This window comes from Doryrhamphus excisus, linkage group LG23 (genome assembly GCF_037039965.1).
Source record: "Doryrhamphus excisus strain RoL-2023G ecotype Guam linkage group LG23, RoL_Dexc_Guam_v1.1, whole genome shotgun sequence".
Classification (NCBI taxonomy): domain Eukaryota; kingdom Metazoa; phylum Chordata; class Actinopteri; order Syngnathiformes; family Syngnathidae; genus Doryrhamphus; species Doryrhamphus excisus.
In genome coordinates, this window is record NC_136379.1 from 6,579,798 (window position 1) to 6,601,614 (window position 21,817).

At 38.9% G+C, this 21,817-nt stretch overlaps 1 protein-coding gene across 3 annotated transcripts in view; it reads right to left on the reverse strand.

Moving 5' to 3' along the window:
- fstl5 (follistatin-like 5) overlaps positions 1–21,817 on the reverse strand; it is a 154,210-nt gene that overhangs the window by 55,013 nt on the left and 77,380 nt on the right. For all 3 annotated transcript variants that reach the window (XM_058049606.2, XM_058049613.2, XM_058049621.2), the window contains 2 exons: positions 16,679–16,875; positions 10,245–10,365 (listed from right to left, as the gene is read on the reverse strand). In XM_058049606.2, the coding sequence (XP_057905589.2) occupies positions 10,245–10,365; positions 16,679–16,875 (318 nt within the window). The remainder of the gene's footprint in view (positions 1–10,244; positions 10,366–16,678; positions 16,876–21,817) is intronic.

Below are 21,817 nucleotides of genomic sequence, written 5' to 3' on the forward strand. Positions count from 1 at the left end.
TGAAATATGCAGAAAAAGTTTCTCCATTTTGAGTATTTTTGTGTCTCCTCAAATTAGCAGATTTTGATAAAAATGACTTTTGTTTATACGGTATTCATAATTTATGGGAGTGCATACCGAGTACAAACGAGAGGTTAATTCTTGTGTTAGCAATATTTAAAGCAATATTTAATTTTTATACATTGAAATAAATTTTAATTTAATTGATTTGTACAAAATATTTTTAAATATTAAATTAATTTAATTTATTTTTTTAAATGAAATGATATTAATTTTTACATTTTAATCTTTCTTTTATTTGAAAATTGGCTGCTTTACTGTAGAAAAAAAACATCTCTCTCATCGTAAGTGTCCAAGATGGACTTTGTTTACTTTGTCCCATACGCTTGTATTCCAAAATGTACGCCAAAGCGTTCGATCCCCATTCTATTCGATTGCAGCCTCGCTTCCGCGTCCACTTAGAGAAGGGCGAGGGTGGGGGGGGGGGTGTTATTGGGCTATTGAAGGGTTATCTGTTTTCACTGGGAGCAGAGATGTTAAGATAGAGCACAGCCAGGCCCAATTGCCTCCTGAAAGCATACTTCAAATAACAGATGTCCGCTGGTGTGCCGTGTGTGCGACCAAGTCCGAGGCAGCACGTTAGCTGACGCGGCCGTGGATCACCTGACAATGCTCAGGGCGTTTTAGCTTACGTTTACATTTGGTCTGTCTTTTGCAGCTGCAGCACTTTCCACTCTTATGGAAAAATGACATTGGTGGCCAACAGATATCCTAAAACAAAATATAATTATATAATCAGTGGCTTATGGACAGTTAGTTGCCAATCTGACACCACTGCACCGCTTATTATCACTGTTCATTTCATAGGAATATGAAATAGGAGTATCGCACCTTTACCCCTCATAGTGGTCACTGTGTTTGAAGGGCTAGGACCAGGCATGCAGCCAATGATGATTGGTGTCTCTCCCTTCCACACTAATTGGCAGATTTTTGGTTAAAAAAATGTTTTAATTAAGTAATTTTTTTGTATTAAATTAAATAAATTGTATTTTTTTTTAACAAAAAGCAATTTTTTTGTAACTAAAATATGTGATTTTTTTAAACATATCAAAATCATTAAAAAATAATTCATACATATGTAAATACATTGTTAAACTGTGACATTTAAAATTCATATATTTATTTTTTAAAATTTAATTAATTATTTTTTAATGAAAATATGCTGAAATATGGAGAAAAGGTTTCTCCACTTTATGAGCATTTTTTTGTGTCCCCTCAAATTAGCAGATTTTGGTTAAAAAAAAACATTCTTTTTGAAATTGATGGTTGGCGTTCCTTCAGCATTTTTGATGTGTAATTAAATAAATTAAATAAGTAGTATTTTTTTAACAAAAAGCACATTTTTGTAACTAAAATATGTGATTTTTTTAACGTATCAAAATCATTAAAAAATAAAATAAATCATACATATGTAAATACATTGTTAAACTGACATTTTAAATTCATATAGATATTTTTTATTTAATTAATTATTTTTAAATGAAAATATGCTGAAATATGCAGAAAAAGTTTCTCTGCTTTATGAGTATTTTTGTGTCTCCTCAAATTAGCAGATTTTGATTAAAAAAAAAAAAACATTCTTTTTGAAATTGATGGTTGGCGTTCCTTCAGCATTTTTGATGTGTAATTAAATAAATTAAATAGTAGTGTTTTTTTTTTACAAAAAGCACATTTTTGTAACTAAAATATGTGATTTTTTTAACGTATCAAAATCATTAAAAAATAAAATAAATCATATGTAAATACATTGTTAGACTATGACATTTAAAATGCATATATTTATTTTTAAAATGTAATTAATAATTTTTTTATGAAAATATGCTGAAATATGCAGAAAAAGTTTCTCTACTTTATGAGTATTTTTGTGTCTCCTCAAATTAGCAGATTTTGGTAAAAAACAAAACAAAACATGAAAACCATGAAATTGATGGTTGGTGTTCCTTCAGCATTTTTGATATGTAATTTTCACTTTTGCTTTCCTTTTCTTTGACACAGTGCCATCAGAAGCTTTAGAGACATAATAAAAGGGAAAAATTTAACTAAGAAAAACAAAAAGGATGTTGACCTTCCTCGGTGTAACAATGCAATATTCTTCCTGCACTTTTGTTTATACGATATTCATAATTTATGGGCATGCATACCAAGTACAAACGAGAGGTTAATTCTTGTGTTAAAAGTCGAAGCCAATGCTTGGCTACCTTGAGTCGGTTTATTCAACATATTTTACCTCCCCTCGGATCTTTAATAACAGTAACCAGGAAGTACTATGGTACAAAAAACTTTAAAAAAAAGCCTCCCATGGATACAGTATTTGGTCGAATTAGCACACATGCTAAATGAGTCAAACAACGCATGTGGTCTGTCATGTCCACATCAAGTAAACATCAAATAAACAGATGAAGCAAGGATACTTTTGTAAGCATTCGTTAAGAAATTGTGACTCGAGTTGACCTGGAAGATCACTTGACAACATAAAAAGGAAGGACTCGTAATTAATTTCAAATCTCTCTAATGCATTCCGCCTTAAGGGAGCGAGTGAAAAGGCACATTTGGGATAACGAAGCGTGAATTACCATTTTGCCGTGCTCCTCGCAGCGAGCGGAATGAATTCCCAGCAGGGTTTTTTTGACAGCGAAAACCCCGAGTATCCATTAATTGGTGTTTTATAACGCCGCCGTCTCTTTAATGGATTAAAACCTTCCCGAGTGTAAGTGACGTAAAAAAAAAAAAAAAAAAAAGTCACTGTCACTGCAGCTTTTTTCTAGGTGTGACGTTGTCAAGCTGACAAAGGTTTACTTTGCTATTCCAGTGGAGTTTTTCATGCTGGTGAAAAACTGTAGTGTGACCTTTTTCTTTCCGCTTTGTTTGGCAGCTTGTGCCTGGTGGGCTGCACACGGCGGACCTTCCTCTCCGTGCTCACTGCAGCTATCTTTGTTTGCAAGCATTTCACAGCTCCACGCTGGGGGAAAGACAAGCAAACACATACCCAAAAAAATAAATAAATAATAACACAACTGCAGTCCTGCAGTACTCAGTCCTCTCATCCATCTCTGTGACCTTCCTTTTAGTTTGGTGACACTTTCCATGAGCTTAAACTGTCATAGTTGTGTTTTTTTTTTTTACTGTCGGAATACCAGGATTGCTTCCTGGTTGTAATTTGCTGTCTCCAACTGTAAGAAATGCTTTTCAGTAACACTACTACAAATATGATGATGAATAACTGGCAAACTATGAACAAATCATGAATACACTTACATTTAACTTCATTCATTTGACCTCTAACTGACTCATTCAGCCTAAAATGCGACCATAGTTGCGTTTTGGAATGGATATAATAGTCAAATAGAGGAAGGAAGAGGCAGCAGTGAGTGGCTGTTATTGCTACACAGGCAGGATCATCAATTATTGATTGCTAAGAATAACTAAAGGTAAATTTAGGCAATTGCATAGGCAAAATGCATTGCACTACTTGGCTACAATCTGCAGGGGCGCTGTAACCAGTCTCCATTCTAAAGACTTGCAGACTAAGAATAAACGACATCTTTGAAGCTGTAACTAATTCAGTAACATTCCGACTGAAAGAAAAATTCCAGAGGAAATTTTGAATGGGCCCACGACCTTGGCTGACACTAGTGAATGGCTGCTATTGCCCCGTCGGCAGGCCCGTCATGAATCAATCACAAAGAATACTAAAATGATAGGGATGAGCCGGATATTCAATATAAATGAGAAATACTGGGATTGAATGTGTTAATAATCATAATAATGGTTTAATTTCATTTGAACATGCATCGGATTACAATTGAATGCATCCCATAATCAGTTCACAGTTCCACATGTCCAAAAGGAGTAGGAAGAAGCAAAGCTTATTCAATCCTACCCCTCCATCTGGTACTTTTACAATCACTAACTGTTACATTTGTTCACTTCCTGCTTTCCTAATATAGTTTATTTATTTATTTTTCACGTACCGAAAATGGTAATGGTTTAATTTAATTTGAACATGCATCAGATTACAATTGAATGCATCACATAATCAGTTCACAGTTCCACATGTCCAAAAGGAGTAGGAAGAAGCCAAGCTTATTAAATCCTACCCCTCCATCTGGTACTTTTACAATCAGTAATTGTTACATTTGTTCACTTCCTGCTTTCATAATATAGTTAAAAAACATTTTTTTTGTCACATACCGAAAATAGTAATGGTAACATTTGAACATGCATCAGATTACAATTGAATGCATCCCATAATCAGTTCCCAGTTCCACATGTCCAAAAGGAGTAGGAAGAAGCAAAGCTTATTAAATCCTACCCCTCCATCTGGTACTTTTACAATCAGTAACTGTTACATTTGTTCACTTCCTGCTTTCCTAATATAGTTAATATTTTTTTTTGTCACGTACCGAAAATGGTAATGGTTATATTTCATTTGAACATGCATCAGATTACAACTGAATGCATCACATAATCAGTTCCCAGTTCCACATGTCCAAAAGGAGTAGGAAGAAGCAAAGCTTATTAAATCCTACCCCTCCATCTGGTACTTTTACAATCAGTAATTGTTACATTTGTTCACTTCCTGCTTTCATAATATAGTAAAAAAACATTTTTTTTTGTCACATACCGAAAATAGTAATGGTAACATTTGAACATGCATCAGATTACAATTGAATGCATCACATAATCAGTTCCCAGTTCCACATGTCCAAAAGGAGTAGGAAGAAGCAAAGCTTATTAAATCCTACCCCTCCATCTGGTACTTTTACAATCAGTAATTGTTACATTTGTTCACTTCCTGCTTTCCTAATATAGTTAATATTTTTTTTGTCACGTACCGAAAATGGTAATGGTTATATTTCATTTGAACATGCATCAGATTACAATTGAATGCATCCCATAATCAGTTCACAGTTCCACATGTCCAAAAGGAGTAGGAAGAAGCAAAGCTTATTAAATCCTACCCCTCCATCTGGTACTTTTACAATCAGTAATTGTTACATTTGTTCACTTCCTGCTTTCATAATATAGTTAAAAAACATTTTTTTGTCACATACCGAAAATAGTAATGGTAACATTTGAACATGCATCATATTACAATTGAATGCATCCCATAATCAGTTCCCAGTTCCACATGTCCAAAAGGAGTAGGAAGAAGCAAAGCTTATTAAATCCTACCCCGCCATCTGGTACTTTTACAATTACTGTTACTTTTACTGTTACTTTTGTTCACTTCCTGCTTTCCTAATATTATTATATATTATTATATATTATTCCTAATATTCCTATATATACATTTTTTTATTTTATTTTTGTCATGTACCGAAATAATAATAATAATAATAGTCACCGCTTAGTTAATATGTAAGTCACATTCTAAATAAATGGAGAATTTTTGCTGCTTTTTGGAGTCTTTTTCAGAAGGCTTAATATGTTTCCCATTACTCGCAGTAATGAGCTGTTTCATCTGTTTTTAAACTTTTACAGCACACACAGAAAAGAGAAAAACGCGTGTTCAAGTCCCCCAAAAGTGCAGTTTTCCTTTAAAACTGAGGAACACCCTGCAGCGTGTTAACGGCACCCTTAATAAATGCCTCATTGGTGATAATGTAATGTGATGTAATTATGTAAGGGACTGTTTATGATGTAATAATGATTATCATCAGCGACAATCAGTAATATATCACCAAGCATTACTCCTGCATTCAAAGTAGGAAGGAGTATAACAGATCCATGTTTACACGTGATTACAGCTGCATGCTGCTGAGAGTTGGCTGTACAAATTGACGCTCATTTGCGATATGATCTCATGACCCCCCCCCCCCCCCCATTGCGAGACGGCGCCGCCGCTAATGCTGCAAGACCTCTATGCATTTTGTGTCGCCGGTACAGACCGACCGTCACATGACTCAAAACTAACAACGCTTTGTGATAGATGAGACTTTATCTGCTTAGCCACGACGCCGCCACGGCCGTCATTCAGCGAGTTATTTGACGGTGGCAAGAGGCCGCCTATCAGCATTCCTATCAGTGGCATCATCTAATTAAAAGACATCGCTTGTGCCAGACGGCTTCCTTTGCCGCAAGCTGAGGCAAATTGATTGCGGAGCGCCTTCTAGGAGCCTTTGAATAATGCATGGGCTTTAAGGCGATATCTCTCGCCATGACAAACAATGTTGCCACACCATGCTGGCTCCACAAAGGTGCGCTTCCTGGCTCTATAAAGGTGCGCTTCCTTATTAACAGGTGCCGCTCTCATGCCGGAACGTTGAAATCCCACAGCTGCTCCGGACACAACGAGTGACTCAGTTTAGCGGCGACGCTGACGATATTTTGCATAGTCGGATCATTTTTTTGATGATGTTGACACTGAGGGCTGCACGGTGGTCGAGTGGTTAGCGCATAGACCTCACAGCTAGGAGACCAGGGTTCAATTCCACCCTCGGCCATCTCTGCGTGGGTTTTCTCTGGGTACTCCGGTTTCCTCCCACATTCCAAAAACATGCTAGGTTAATTAGCGACTCCAAATTGTCCATAGGTATGAATGTGAGTGTGAATGGTTGTTTGTCTATATGTGCCCTGTGATTGGCCGGCCATCAGTCCAGGGTGTACGAAGACAGCTGGGATAGGCTCCAGCACAAGTGCTAACATTACACATTTTAACAGCAAAATCATGCTATCAAAGAAAAAACGGATGACCTCTGGTATTTATTTTAAGTTGTGTAGTGAAGCCTTGCTTTTTTTTTTTAATAAAAAAGCAGCACATTTTTGCAGGAAATTCCTAAAAACAGCAAAAAACAACAAAAAAAAGCTCCCATGTCTGTAGCTGACTGACTTGATAGTTTCAGGCTGCATTTTAAGATGTGCAGCGAAGCCTGAAGTGGCCAAAGGTGTCAATTTCACTGTGAGCGCCTCTTCACCCAAACTAGCATGTTCCAAAAACATGCTAGGTTAATTGGCGACTCCAAATTGTCCATAGGTATGAATGTGAGTGTGAATGGTTGTTTGTCTATATGTGCCCTGTGATTGGCTGGCCACCAGTCCAGGGTGTATGAAGACAGCTGGGATAGGCTCCAGCACAAGTGCTAACATTATAAATTTTAACAGCAAAATCATGCTATCAAAGAAAAATCGGATGACCTCTGGTATTTATTTTAAGTTGTGTAGTGAAGCCTGCTTTTCTTTTCTTGCTTTTTTTTTTAAATAAAAAAGCAGCACATTTTTGCAGGAAATTCCTAAAAACAACAAAAAAAGCTCCCATGTCTGTAGCTGACTGACTTGATAGTTTCAGGCTGCATTTTAAGATGTGTAGCGAAGCCTGAAGTGGCCAAAGGTGTCAACTTCACTGTGAGCGCCTCTTCACCCAAACTAGCATGTTCCAAAAACATGCTAGGTTAATTGGCGACTCCAAATTGTCCATAGGTATGAATGTGAGTGTGAATGGTTGTTTGTCTATATGTGCCCTGTGATTGGCTGGCCACCAGTCCAGGGTGTACCCCGCCTCTCGCCAAAAGACAGTTGGGATAGGCTCCAGCACCCCTGCGAAGTGTAACTTTTTCCTTGGGCTGCAGGAGACCTCGCCATAGTTGCTGGTTTGTGTCCGATTCCGAGTATTACATGCACGTAACGCTTATGCATGGTTTAATCATGTATGTACGTATTACTAGAAGTACCACACTGCATGATAACAGCTGTATATATTTAATATCAACATACATTATTGACTAAAAAGATGGCACCACAAGTGAGCTGCAAGATAATGGTGATGGTAGCGTCATTGTTTTGGGCTGCACGAGTGCTGCCAGCAATGGGGAGTTGCGGTTATTATGCTGCAGTGTCACGGTTCCTATAGCTCCTCCCGCTTCGCTTCAATTGTGGCACAATGAAACGGTTTCTCATGAAAAGCTTTGAGTTTTGGAGGAAAAAAAAAGTCCAAGCAGGTGTTTGAACTTCTTAGCAGATGATTAATACATCGCTGCAGCTAGCATGGGCGGAGCTAAATAAAAAATGTTAAAAAGCAAGTATGGGACCGTGATCTCATTAAGGGTGTTGCGTCTTCTTTGTGAGAAGCGGAGCTGGAAGTAGAAGATGAAAAGCGGAGAAGTGGCCCCTTCAAGGCGGCACGACGGTCCCCAGATTGGTTGGAGTTTGAAGAGCTTGAAGAGCTTTGCACCTACGCACTCGCCCTCCTTCATGTTGCTATTTGCTGCTGCAACTCCGCGTCGCCTGCTGGGTCGACTCTCCACCGAGGTGATGAGATGAAGACGATGCCTTGTGAGCCCCCCACCACCACCCCCCCGCACCCTTCGCGCTCCCGCTAAATGTGTCACTCCCGCCAAATGTCACAGGAGATCCCGTATGAAGATACTGATCCCGCTGCAAATGTCAGACAGGAAGGAATCATGAAAGATACATGCAGGAACAAAAGGAGGAATCTGGTGCACACATGTTTGCCTTTTGTGGAGCATCTGGCGCCATAATGCCTAATGAGTTGTTGTGACCTGCTTGCTTTGGCAACACATTCATCAGAACACCCCGGTGGACCAAACATAAGCTTCACACTTTTGGATAACGCAACTTTCGGAATCACTTCATCAAGTTCACGTTCTAATGGAAATTTAAATCCATTTGTTCTTAAAATATACAGTAATCCCTCGTTTATTGCTGTTTATTGGTTCCAGACAAGCCAATTTCTGTAAAGTACGATTCCTATTTTTATAGTGGGGCTGCACGTCGGTCGTGCACATTCCCACACGCCCACATTCCCAAAACATGCTAGTTTAATTAGCGACTCCAAATTGTCTATAGGTATGAATGTGAGTGTGAATGGTTACTCAACCAAATAAAAAATGGATATATGTGGCAAATTAAAAAAACCCTTAAAAAAGCAATGTTTGAATCACAGGGTCTTTTTAATCTATCTTTAATCTTTTTAATCTATCAAACAAACAAACAGATTTAAAGTTTTAACAAAATCGTCACACAGCAACTTAACACTCAAATGTTATACCTCAGAAATTTAGAATATGGATCAATATAAGTTCAATACGGGCTGCACGGCGGTTGAGTGGTTAGCACAGAGACCTCACAGCTAAGAGACCAGGGTTCAATTCCACCCACGGCCATCTCTGTGTGGAGTTTGCATGTTCTCCCCGTGCATGCGTGGGTTTTCTCCGGGTACTCCAGTTTCCTCCCACATTCCAAAAACATGCTAGGTTAATTAGCGACTCCAAATTGTCCATCGGTATGAATGTGAGTGTGAATGGTTGTTTGTCTATATGTGCCCTGTGATTGGCTGGCCACCAGTCCAGGGTGTACCTGGAAAATGTACAAAATTTTTCTGTAAAGTGTCTTTAAGTATTTTGAAAAGCGCTATACAAATAAAATGTATTATTATTATTGTTATTATTACCCCGCCTCTCGCGGAGACAGCTGGGATAGGCTCCAGCTGGAATAGGCTCCAGCACCCCGCGGCCCTTGTGAGAATAGCAGTAGAAAATGAATGAATATGTAGTATATAGCTACAGTATAGAAAACCTGTTTACAACTTCTAAATAGTTTTCAACATCATTAGAGCTCTCCAGACATGAAATAACACCCCTAGAGTCACCTCTACATGACTATTACCCAATATAAAATAAGATATAAATAAGAAATGCTTGTGTGTGTTGCTGTAAGAAGAGTGGGGAGGCGGATGGGAAGTGATGTTGGGGGTTCAGAACCGGCATGGATTATTGGACCTGCTGTGAGATCATAAAACCTTGCAATAAAAGTGTTGCTTGTGTGTCACCCAACATTACAGCAACAACACTGCCACCTAGTGACCGGTGTAGAATGCTGCATATCGTCACATCTTTGCATGCATCTTCTGAATGCCTTCAATTCTGTATTGGGCTTTATTTTGATGCTTGACAATGCTGTGCGTATGGTGATTAATCATGATTAATCTATTAAAAAAACTGATTAATCTGATTAATCTTTTAAAATTATTTGACAGCCCTATTGAATATGTGTAAAAATACTGTATCTTTGAAAAGGGGGTAAACTTAATGAGCAGGGTACTGAAATACGTACGTCCCCGCTGCTCCTGACATAAAGACATCAGCATCTTATTCCCATTGTTCCCTTTACGGGTTATGATTCCATTATCGGTATCCATGGAAGCGCGCCACAATGCAAAAACCTACCGAAGGCGGTGTAGAACTCCTCCTTTGTCAGCAGCTCATCATCGTCCACGTCGCTGTACTTGAGCAGATCGAACAACGAGCACTTGCCCACGTCCTTGGATAGACCCTCGTGCTTGATGACCTTCAGAGAGTCGCATTCACAATCAGACACAAGATCAGAGACCAAAAGTTTCACAAACATCCCAAAGTTAACAAGGTGGCTTTGTGTCCCAATCGGATTGTGTTCGATGCTGCCTTGCGACAAAAACATAAAGGATGAAAAATGCCATGGTTTCTTCCTTTGTGAAAAACTAGAATATATTATACGTTCTAGTCAATGTCAGAGGTATCATTGTTCAACTCAACCTTTCATTTAATGCCCATACAATATATGAAATATGTTGAAAAATATCCAGCTTAAAAATCTATTAGCCCACCTGTTATGCAAAGAGAAAGCATACCGGAACAGATATTTTATTATTTATTTGCCAAATACCGTATTTTCCGGACTATAAGTCACACTTTTTTTCATAGGTTGGCTGTTCCTGCAACTTATACTCCAGAACGACTTATAAATGAAAAAAGATCTTGATCTTGGACTTGCGTTTTTGCAGTCAAACCATAAATACAACAGAGAACTCCTGTCACATAGAGGATCTTTGACTGGCATTTTTCCTAAACAAAAAATAAATACAAAGATGGACAGGTGGACACAGATGTCAGTAACACTAGCATAGCTATGTGAGCTAAAGTGCTAACATTACACATTTTAACAGCAAAATCATGCTAGGTTCATCAAAGAAAAAATGGATGAACGCTGGTATTTATTTTAAGTTGTGTAGTGAAGCCTGCTTTTCTTTTCTTGCTTTTTAAAAACAAAAACAGCAGCACATTTTTGCAGGAAATTCCTAAAAACAGCAAACATGTTATACTATGTATGCTGTTCCTGCGACTTATACTCCAGAGCGACTTAGAAATGAAAAAACTTTATGTAACATAAACACTGGACACCTTTTCTGTTCATGTTTATTTTTTGTGTAGCTTAATAACCATCGTGTTAGCATATCTTACATCTATTCAGCCTGTTCTCTATTCTTTTATTGTTACAACTTATGTAATATCTGTTTTGGTCATGTAGTTTGTCAAATAAATTACCCGCAAAAAATACGACTTATACTCCGGAGCAACTTATGTATGGTTTTTTTTTCTACCTAATTATGCATTTTTGGCCTTGTGCGACTTATACTCCGGAGCAACTTATGTATGTTTTTTTTCTACCTAATTATGCATTTTTGGCTTTGTGCGACTTATACTCCGGAGCGACTTATGTATGTTTTTTTTCTACCTAATTATGCATTTTTGGCCTTGTGTGACTTATACTCCAGTGCGACTTATGTATGTTTTTTTCAACCTAATTATGCATTTTTGGCCTTGTGCGACTTATACTCCGGAGCGACTTATGTATGTTTTTTTTCTACCTAATTATGCATTTTTGGCCTTGTGCGACTTATACTCCGGAGCGACTTATGTATGTTTTTTTCTACCTAATTATGCATTTTTGGCCTTGTGTGACTTATACTCCGGAGCGACTTATGTATGTTTCTTTTTCTACCTAATTATGCATTTTTGGCCTTGTGCAACTTATACTCCAGTGCGACTTATGTATGTTTGTGCGACTTATACTCCGGAGCGACTTATGTATGTTTTTTTTCTACCTAATTATGCATTTTTGGCTTTGTGCGACTTATACTCCGGAGCGACTTATGTATGTTTCTTTTTCTACCTAATTATGCATTTTTGGCTTTGTGCGACTTATACTCCGGAGCGACTTATGTATGTTTTTTTCTACTTAATTATGCATTTTTGGCCTTGTGCGACTTATACTCCGGAGCGACTTATGTATGTTTCTTTTTCTACCTAATTATGCATTTTTGGCCTTGTGCGACTTATACTCCAGTGCGACTTATGTATGTTTTTTTCTACCTAATTATGCATTTTTGCACGACTAGTGTCGTGGGGGATATGCTGGAGCCTATCCCAGCTGACTCCAGGCGATAATTAAATAAAGCAGTATTAGGGAAATTGATTTTCAGACGTGTACCATCTATTGATTTGATTTGCCCTATAATTTGTCATTAATCATGATTAATTAATTTGAAAACCGTGATTAATCTGCTTTAAAATGTGTAATCATTTGACAGCCCTAGTCTAGTGCGTTTACTGTAAGTGTACATGGTTTCTGGCGTATCCTGCCAGCAAATAACCCAGAAAGTGTAATTGTATGTGAAGACGCGGAGGTTGGATCACACGGCGCCTCAACAGATGTGCAATGAGCTTGTTAGCCCAAGTCTGCTTCCTTTGTGCAGAGAAAAAGGCAAACTCTTCTTCTTCCTCCCAGAGACTTTCAGTAATTGCTCTCAAAAAAGAAGAAAAAAAAAAACGAAGCCATGAAGACTATCTCCCCTAAAGACGCTCATTACGTGATTTATCACACCCATGAAGACACCGTAGCAACTTTTATGTTTTGTCACTTCATAGACAGCAAAACTTTCGTCAAACTTTTCAGGCTGATGTCAACTCACCTCATTTGCAGATTAATTTTCAAATCTATTTTTGGTCCAATTTCAGTCTCATAGTATTTTGACTTACAGTACATATCACATACAACAAACATGAAAACAAATGTTAGCAACATTAGCATTGCTACAGCTAAAATGCTACGTTATACGAGTCATTTAAGCTCCCACATATGTATGTAGTTGACTGACGGATAGTTGGCAGACTGCCATGCTGTATTTTAAGACGTGTAGCAAAGCCTGCTTTTTAATTGTGGTTTTGGACTCCTGGCAGATTATAGAATCTAAGACAACCATTTTTGCAATTGGTCCATAAAAACAGCATAACGCTTCTGACATGAATAAAGTATCTTTGAATAGTGTTTGCTGCACGGCGGTCGTGTGGTTAGCGCACAGACCTCACAGCTAGGAGACCCGATTTCGATTCCACCCTCGGGCATCTCTGTGTGGAGTTGACATGTTCTCCCCGTGCATGCGTGGGTTTTCTCCGGGTACTCCGGTTTCCTCCCACATTCCAAAAACATGCTAGGTTAATTAGCAACTCCAAATTGTCCATAGGTACGAATGTGAGTGTGAATGGTTGTTTGTCTATATGTGCCCTGTGATTGGCTGGCCACCAGTCCAGGGTGTACGAAGACAGCTGGGATAGGCTCCAGCACCCTCTGCGACCCTCATGAGAATAAGTGGTAGAAAATGAATGAATGAATGACTAGTTTTTTTGCCAGTAATTCCTGAAATTCAACAGAATATTCCATTATACATAAGGTACAGCAATGTAACATTCAGGAATGGTGACAGGAGAACAAAAATGACAGGAGCGCCAGGATAGCTACGTGAGCTAATATGCTAACATTACACTGACTAGCATTTTTGCAGGAAATTCCTAAAAATAGCAGAACACAACATTATAGATGCCATACTATGTAACATTAACATGCTATAAACTAAAGTGCTAACGCATTTTAACAGCAGCATCATGCTAGGTTAGCATTAGCACAGGCTGCATTTTCAAATGTGGAGCACACCTTGATTTATATTGTGCTGAGCACCAAGCTAGCTGAGCATTTCTAGTGTATAAATGATCTTGTACTTGCGTTTTTGCAGTCAAAATCATAAATACAACAGAGCCCTCCTGTCACATAGAGGATCTTTGACTAGCATTTTTCCTAAACTAATACAAAGTGGGACAGGATGTCATCAACACTAGCACAGCTATGTGAGCTAAAGTGCTAACATTACACATTTTAACAGAATCAAAATCATGCCAGGTTTATCAAAGAAAAATGGATTAACTCTGGTATTTATTTTAAGTTGTGTAGTGAAGCCTGCTTTTCTTTTTTTGCTTTTTTTTTAAAAAAAAAAAAGCAGCACATTTTTGTAGGAAATTCTTAAAAACAGCAAACATGTTATACTATGTATGCTACAGTGCTAACAGCAACATCATGCTAGGTTAGCCTATTCACTGACAAAAAAAAAAAGCTCCCATGTCTGTAGCTTACTGACTGGATAGTTTCAGACTGCATTTTAAGATGTGTAGCGAAGCCTGAAATGGCCAAGTGAGGAAGATGATGATTTTTTCCCACGTTTGGTGCTCATCAACAGGCTCTAGGGACAGGAATTACTGTTAGCATATGATGAAAAAGTCACTTTTGCATAATGGGCGACCTTTAAGACACATGACACATGAATCGCTTTTAATCTTCTTTTTGTAGCAAATTGAGATGAAAATGCAGCAAGCAGGCTCGTAAAGGGCACGTCCAAAGTCACATTCGGGAAACATGTCTCCCAAATCCTATCAAATAAAAAAAACAAAAAAAAACACAGCACATCCTCTTTTATTGACTTAGCGTTTGGCTCAGCAGGCGCTGATTCCTGTCAGGCTGACACAAGCAGGGTGTAAAATGTAAAAACATGTAAAAATATGTAAATATTATGAAAAGATGCCATTTTCTTGCACAGTTATTTGGGCGCTTTAAAGCAAAGCTGCAGTAGATGAAAATTGATTTCCAAAAAGAAAGAAGAGGGCCCTGACAAAGCGAAACAAAAGCCAAACCCCATGAGAAACGTCAGGTTCTCCTCATCTACCAGGAGATGCACGACTTCAATGGCTGCTCCTTTCACCTGCGTGGCGGGGAGCAACGTTAAAAGGCCGCCGCCCCCGATGACAACCGGGATCTTTTGACCCCCGCCTATTGCTTTTCTAAACATGTAACAGCAACAACCAGACGGAGGGCAGAAGAGGCCTGACATGGACTCAGCTCACGGCAAATTAAACTTTAATGATACTGTATATATTAATATCATATATTAACAATAATAGCAATAATAATAGCACTTGCTCACATCTCCAAGAGTTATTTTTAGTAGAGATGTTCGATATTGGATTTTTCTGCAGAAAACCGATGTTGTCCAACTCTCAATTTCCGATACCCGATGAAAAGAATCTTTGATTGTGTGTGTTAGTTTTGGTTTTTATGACAAAAAAAATTAGGGTTGTCTGATAATTATTGCTACCGATAATCATCTGCCCAATATCAGCATAAAAATACAATATCGGTTTTTTGACCTGGAAAAAAATCAGATACCTATCGCATTTTTATGCTGATATCAGGCAGACAATTATCAGTATCATTTTTGTCATTAAAAACAAAAACTAACACACCCTAGTCAAAGATCCTTATTATGGCAGGAGAACTAAGTTGTTTTTAACTCATTGATGATTTGGACTGGCACACAAAATATTGTGTTCTGGTGCAATCTAGACATGGCGTATACCAAAATAAAGGTTAAACTCTCATCTTTCATGAGGCTACCCTTTCCTGTTCTTTAGTTATCAGCAAAATATCAGTTCTCAACAAAAAAGGCGACATTCCTACAAAAAAGACACAAATTAAGCCATATATATTGAAAGTCGAGTTGAAAAAAAAAAAAAGTCTAAAAACCGGCTGCACGGTGGACGAGTGGTTAGCACGCAGACCTCACAGCTAGGAGACCAGGGTTCAATCCCACCCTCGGCTATCTCTGTGTGTGTGCATGTGTGGGTTTTCATTCCAGGTTGAATGCTAGGTTAATTAGCGACTCCAAATTGTCCATAGGTATGAATGTGAGTGTGAATGGTTGTTTGTCTATATGTGCCCTGTGATTGGCTGGCGACCAGTCCAGGGTGTACCCCGCCTCTCGCCCGAAGTCAGCTGGGATAGGCTCCAGCATACCCCCAGCGACCCAAATGAGGATAAGCGGTATATAAAATAGATGGATCGAGTCTAAAGGTGACTATAGGGGTGCTATTTCATGTCTAGAGGGCTCTAATAATGTTCATTCCATCATTCATTCAAGACAGCTGGGATAGGCTCCAGCACCCCTGCGGCCGTCGTGAGGAAAAGCGGTAGAAAATGAATGAATGAATGAACGTCTAAAAACGTCGGTAGCGAATGAGTTAAGGACCTGTTGCAAAAAAAAAAACTAGTCAAAGATCCTCTATCAGACAAGACCTCTCCACTCTACTGTTTTTAAGGACTTAAATGCTAAAATGCTAAAAATGCTAGTCAATAATCCTCCATATGACAGGAGTACTCTTCTGTTTTTAAAGCACCTACTGCACAAATGATTGTCAAAGATCCTCAAAAATGCTCATCAAAGATCCTTTATTAGTAAGATGTGTTCTGTTGTTTAAGGCTAAAATTGCACATCTCCAACAGTCACTTTTAGTCATAAAATGTAAAACAAATACACATTAGTCAAAGATCCTTTACATGGCAGGATCACTCTGCTGTTTTTAGGGCCTGATTCCAAACCCGCTAATCCACTTGATAGGATCATTTGGATCCATTTGGTGTAAAGAGGAAATGGACTCAGACGTGAATGCAGTATCTGCTTTACCTGTGAAAGCTCTCCTGTCGAGATGTGCGAGTTCCCGTCTGCGTCGAAGCCTTTGAACATTTTATCGACCAGTTGCTTCCTGACAGCCATGTTGTCCCTGTGGACCCCGTGAACCGTGGAACCCGTGTATCTTTTGTCGTAGAGGTCCAGCATCTTGGCTTTGAGCCTTCGGTAGTCGCTCAGCCTGCAGTTGTCATCTGTAAAGAAGAAGAAAGCCGCAGATTTAGACGTTAAAGCCAAACATCTTATGAGCGTTGAAATGTCGAAGGAAGCATGGTTTATACAACTGCATGCAACGCTTGCAAACACTCATGGAGAATTGCATCATGGGAGAAAAAAAAAACCAAAAAACACCAAATCGGTGCCGGTCTTTGAACGTCTCCACGGCACTGACTGGGAATCCTTCCCCCGCTGAGGTGGCTTTAATAGGACGTGGTGGACGAGAACATCACACAGGTGTCATTCCCACGGAAGACAGCGAGGTTTACGCCTTACAAGACACCTTCCCATGGATCCCAGCATAAGACTGAGGTCAGGAGTCAAAGTGCTGCTATTGTTGGACACGGAGGTGACGTCTCCTCTGACAATGTTACTAACATCTGCTGTCCCAACGTTTCATCAAGATGCTGTTGGCATCTCAGGAAGATCCAGCAGAGAAGCAATGAGTGGGTTTCTTTGTGAGCAGCGATTTGTTAGAAAGAAGAATAAATTATCCCTGCTGCACCACTTTTAGGCAGTCAAACGTCAGTTGCTAGGCAGATTTTAGCAGCCAAAATATAAATATATAAACCCAAAGGTCCCATATTATGCACAAGTGCATTTTTATGATGTCTTAACAATGGTAATGGTTTTATTTCATTTGAACATGCATCAGATTACAATTGAATGCATCACATAATCAGTTCACAGTTCCACATGTCCAAAAGGAGTAGGAAGAAGCAAAGCTTATTATTAATCCTACCCCTCCATCTGGTACTTTTACAATCAGTGACTGTTACATTTGTTCACTTCCTGCTTTCCATAATACAGTTTACTTTTACAATCAGTGACTGTTACATTTGTTCACTTCCTTCTTTCCACGATACAGTTTACTTTTACAATCAGTAACTGTTACATTTGTTCACTTCCTGCTTTCCACGATACAGTTTACTTTTACAATCAGTAACTGTTACATTTGTTCACTTCCTGCTTTCCATAATACAGTTTACATTTACAATCAGCAACTGTTACATTTGTTCACTTCCTGTTTTCCACAATACAGTTTACTTTTACAATCAGTAACTGTTACATTTGTTCACTTCCTGCTTTCCATAATACAGTTTACATTTACAATCAGCAACTGTTAGATTTGTTCACTTCCTGCTTTCCACAATATAGTTTACTTTTACAATCAGTAACTGTTACATTTGTTCACTTCCTGCTTTCCACGATACAGTTTACTTTTACAATCAGTAACTGTTACATTTGTTCACTTCCTGCTTTCCACAATACAGTTTACTTTACAATCAGTAACTGTTACATTTGTTCAATTCCTGCTTTCCATAATACAGTTTACATTTACAATCAGCAACTGTTAGATTTGTTCACTTCCTGCTTTCCACAATACAGTTTACTTTTACAATCAGTAACTGTTACATTTGTTCACTTCCTGCTTTCCATAATACAGTTTGTTTTTTTTTTTTAAATAATGTACCTCGTACTGAAGTACGGTGTGATATGACCATACAATGACATTATGTGTACCATAGTAACTGTCAATATAGTGTTGACAATGACAGCTGACGATTTTGAAAACAAAACTAGATAGCAGGCTTCGCTACACATCTTCACATATGTACTGTGGACCATGGATTGGCATGACATGGCATATAAAATAAATGAATGACATACTTCATGTGACTTTTCAGTGCTGCTAATCAGAGAGGCGGCGGTCATGTGACCGATACCCGCCATGGCTGATTTGGTGGGAAAAAAGAGAGACGTTTTGATTGGATTGTGGTGGTGGGAGCGGCACGCTCGGCACATTACGCCATAGTTTTGACAAGCGTCAATGCCAGCCAGACAAGCCGGCTGCGTGAACGCAAATGGCACAATGAATAAAAGATAAATGGCTGCCAGCAGACCCGTGGGACGTGAAGGTCAAAGCACGCCACACACACACACACACACACACACACACACATACACACATGTTGCGAAGTACAGTAGCTATAATCACATGACTTTTTGAACCTGCCAATACACACGTCGTTTTGTAGCAGGAAATGTGACTGTGATCTACGTTCTTATTGCTCATGCAAATAGCTGCCATGTCTTGTTTGCTTGTACCGTGCAGTACCGCCACCTACAGGATGGGGGTGACACAGTACACAGTCATTTAAAAGAATACTTAAGGAGGAAGTTGATTATGTCATATAGAGGATCTTTGATACATTTTTTGCAGGTTCTTAAAAACAGCAAAGGGCTCCTGTCACAAAGAAGGTTCTTGATGAGGCTTTTGCAGTCGGTCCTAAAAAACAGCACTTCTGTCATATACAGCATCTTTGATGCCCTTGACTTGTATATTTTTGCAGGTTCTTAAAAACAGCAGATCACCCAAAGTACAGTATTTGACTAGCGTTTTGCACTAGCATGTGCTTAAAAACAGCAATATGATATTTGATGAGTGTTTTCAGAGTAGACACTAAAAACAGCACAATGCTTCTGTCATGTAGAGGATCTTTGACTGCATTTTTGCTGTGTGTGCTTAAAAACAGTGGAGCACCCTTGTCATATGAATTATCTTTGACTAGCATTTTTGCTAAATGTGCTAAAAAAAACAGCAGACAGCTGGGATAGGCTCCAGCAGTGAGGATAGAAAGCGGTATAGAAAATAGATGGATTGAACACTCATTGTCATGGAAAGGATCTTTGACTTACAAGGCGCTCCTCTCATATAGAATATATTTGACAAGTGTTTTTGTAGTAGATCCTCAAAAACAGCACACCACTCCTGTCGTATAGCAGATCTTTGATGATTATTTTGGAAGTATTTGTTTAAAAACAGCAGAGGACTCATTTCATATAAAGGATCTATGATTCATATTTCTGCAGCAGGTCCTTAAAAACAGCAGGCTGCTCCTGGCATATAGAGGATCTTTGACTTGATCTGGTCCTATGGCATACAGGATCACCGACTAGTGTTTTTGTCATAGGCCCTTAAAAACAGCAAAGCATGCCTGTCATGTAGGGGATCTTTGACTTGATCTGGTCCTATGGCATACAGGATCACTGACGAGTATTTTTGTAGTAGATCCTTAAAAACAGCAGAGGACCCCTTTCATATAGAGGATCTATGACTCATATTTTTGCAGCAGGTCCTTAAAAACAGCATGGTGCTCCTGGCATATAGATGATCTTTGACTTGCATCTGGTCCTATGGCATACAGGATCACTGACTAGTGTTTTTAGTAGGTCCTTAAAAACAGCAGTGTGCTCCTGGCATATAGAGGATCTTTGACTTGCATGTGGTCCTATGGCATACAGGATCAATGACTAGTGATTTTTTTTTAGTAGATCCTTAAAAACAGCAGAGCATGCCTGTCATATAGGGGATCTTTGACAAGTGTTTTTTTGTGATAGATCCTTAAAAACAGCAGAGCATGCCTGTCATATAGGGGACCTTTGACAAGTGTTTTTTGTGGTAGATCCTTAAAAACAGCAGAGCATGCCTGTCGTGTAGGGGATCTTTGACAAGTGTTTTCTTTGTGGTAGATCCTTAAAAACAGCAGAGCATGCCTGTCATATATGGGATCTTTGACAAGTGTTGTCTTTGTGGTAGAGCCTTAAAAACAGCAGAGCATGCCTGTCGTATAGGGGATCTTTGACAAGTGTTTTCTTTGTGGTAGATCCTTAAAAACAGCAGAGCATGCCTGTCATATATGGGATCTTTGACAAGTGTTTTCTTTGTGGTAGAGCCTTAAAAACAGCAGAGCATGCCTGTCGTATAGGGGACCTTTGACAAGTGTTTTTTGTGGTAGATCCTTAAAAACAGCAGAGCATGCCTGTCGTATAGGGGATCTTTGACAAGTGTTTTCTTTGTGGTAGAGCCTTAAAAACAGCAGAGCATGCCTGTCATATGGGGATCTTTGACAAGTGTTTTTTGTGGTAGATCCTTAAAAACAGCAGAGCATGCCTGTCATATATGGGATCTTTGACAAGTGTTGTCTTTGTGGTAGAGCCTTAAAAACAGCAGAGCATGCCTGTCGTATGGGGATCTTTGACAAGTGTTTTTTGTGGTAGATCCTTAAAAACAGCAGAGCATGCCTGTCGTATAGGGGATCTTTGACAAGTGTTTTTTTTGTGGTAGATCCTTAAAAACAGCAGAGCATGCCTGTCGTATAGGGGATCTTTGACAAGTGTTTTTTTGTGATAGATCCTTAAAAACAGCAGAGCATGCCTGTCATATATGGGATCTTTAACAAGTGTTTTTTTTGTGGTAGATCCTTAAAAACAGCAGAGCATGCCTGTCGTATAGGGGATCTTTGACAAGTGTTTTCTTTGTGGTAGATCCTTAAAAACAGCAGAGCATGCCTGTCGTATAGGGGATCTTTGACAAGTGTTTTCTTTGTGGTAGATCCTTAAAAACAGCAGAGCATGCCTGTCATATATGGGATCTTTGACAAGTGTTTTCTTTGTGGTAGAGCCTTAAAAACAGCAGAGCATGCCTGTCGTATAGGGGACCTTTGACAAGTGTTTTTTGTGGTAGATCCTTAAAAACAGCAGAGCATGCCTGTCGTATAGGGGATCTTTGACAAGTGTTTTCTTTGTGGTAGATCCTTAAAAACAGCAGAGCATGCCTGTCATATAGGGGATCTTTGACAAGTGTTTTCTTTGTGGTAGATCCTTAAAAACAGCAGAGCATGCCTGTCGTATAGGGGATCTTTGACAAGTGTTTTCTTTGTGGTAGATCCTTAAAAACAGCAGAGCATGCCTGTCATATATGGGATCTTTGACAAGTGTTTTCTTTGTGGTAGAGCCTTAAAAACAGCAGAGCATGCCTGTCGTATAGGGGATCTTTGACAAGTGTTTTCTTTGTGGTAGAGCCTTAAAAACAGCAGAGCATGCCTGTCGTATAGGGGATCTTTGACAAGTGTTTTT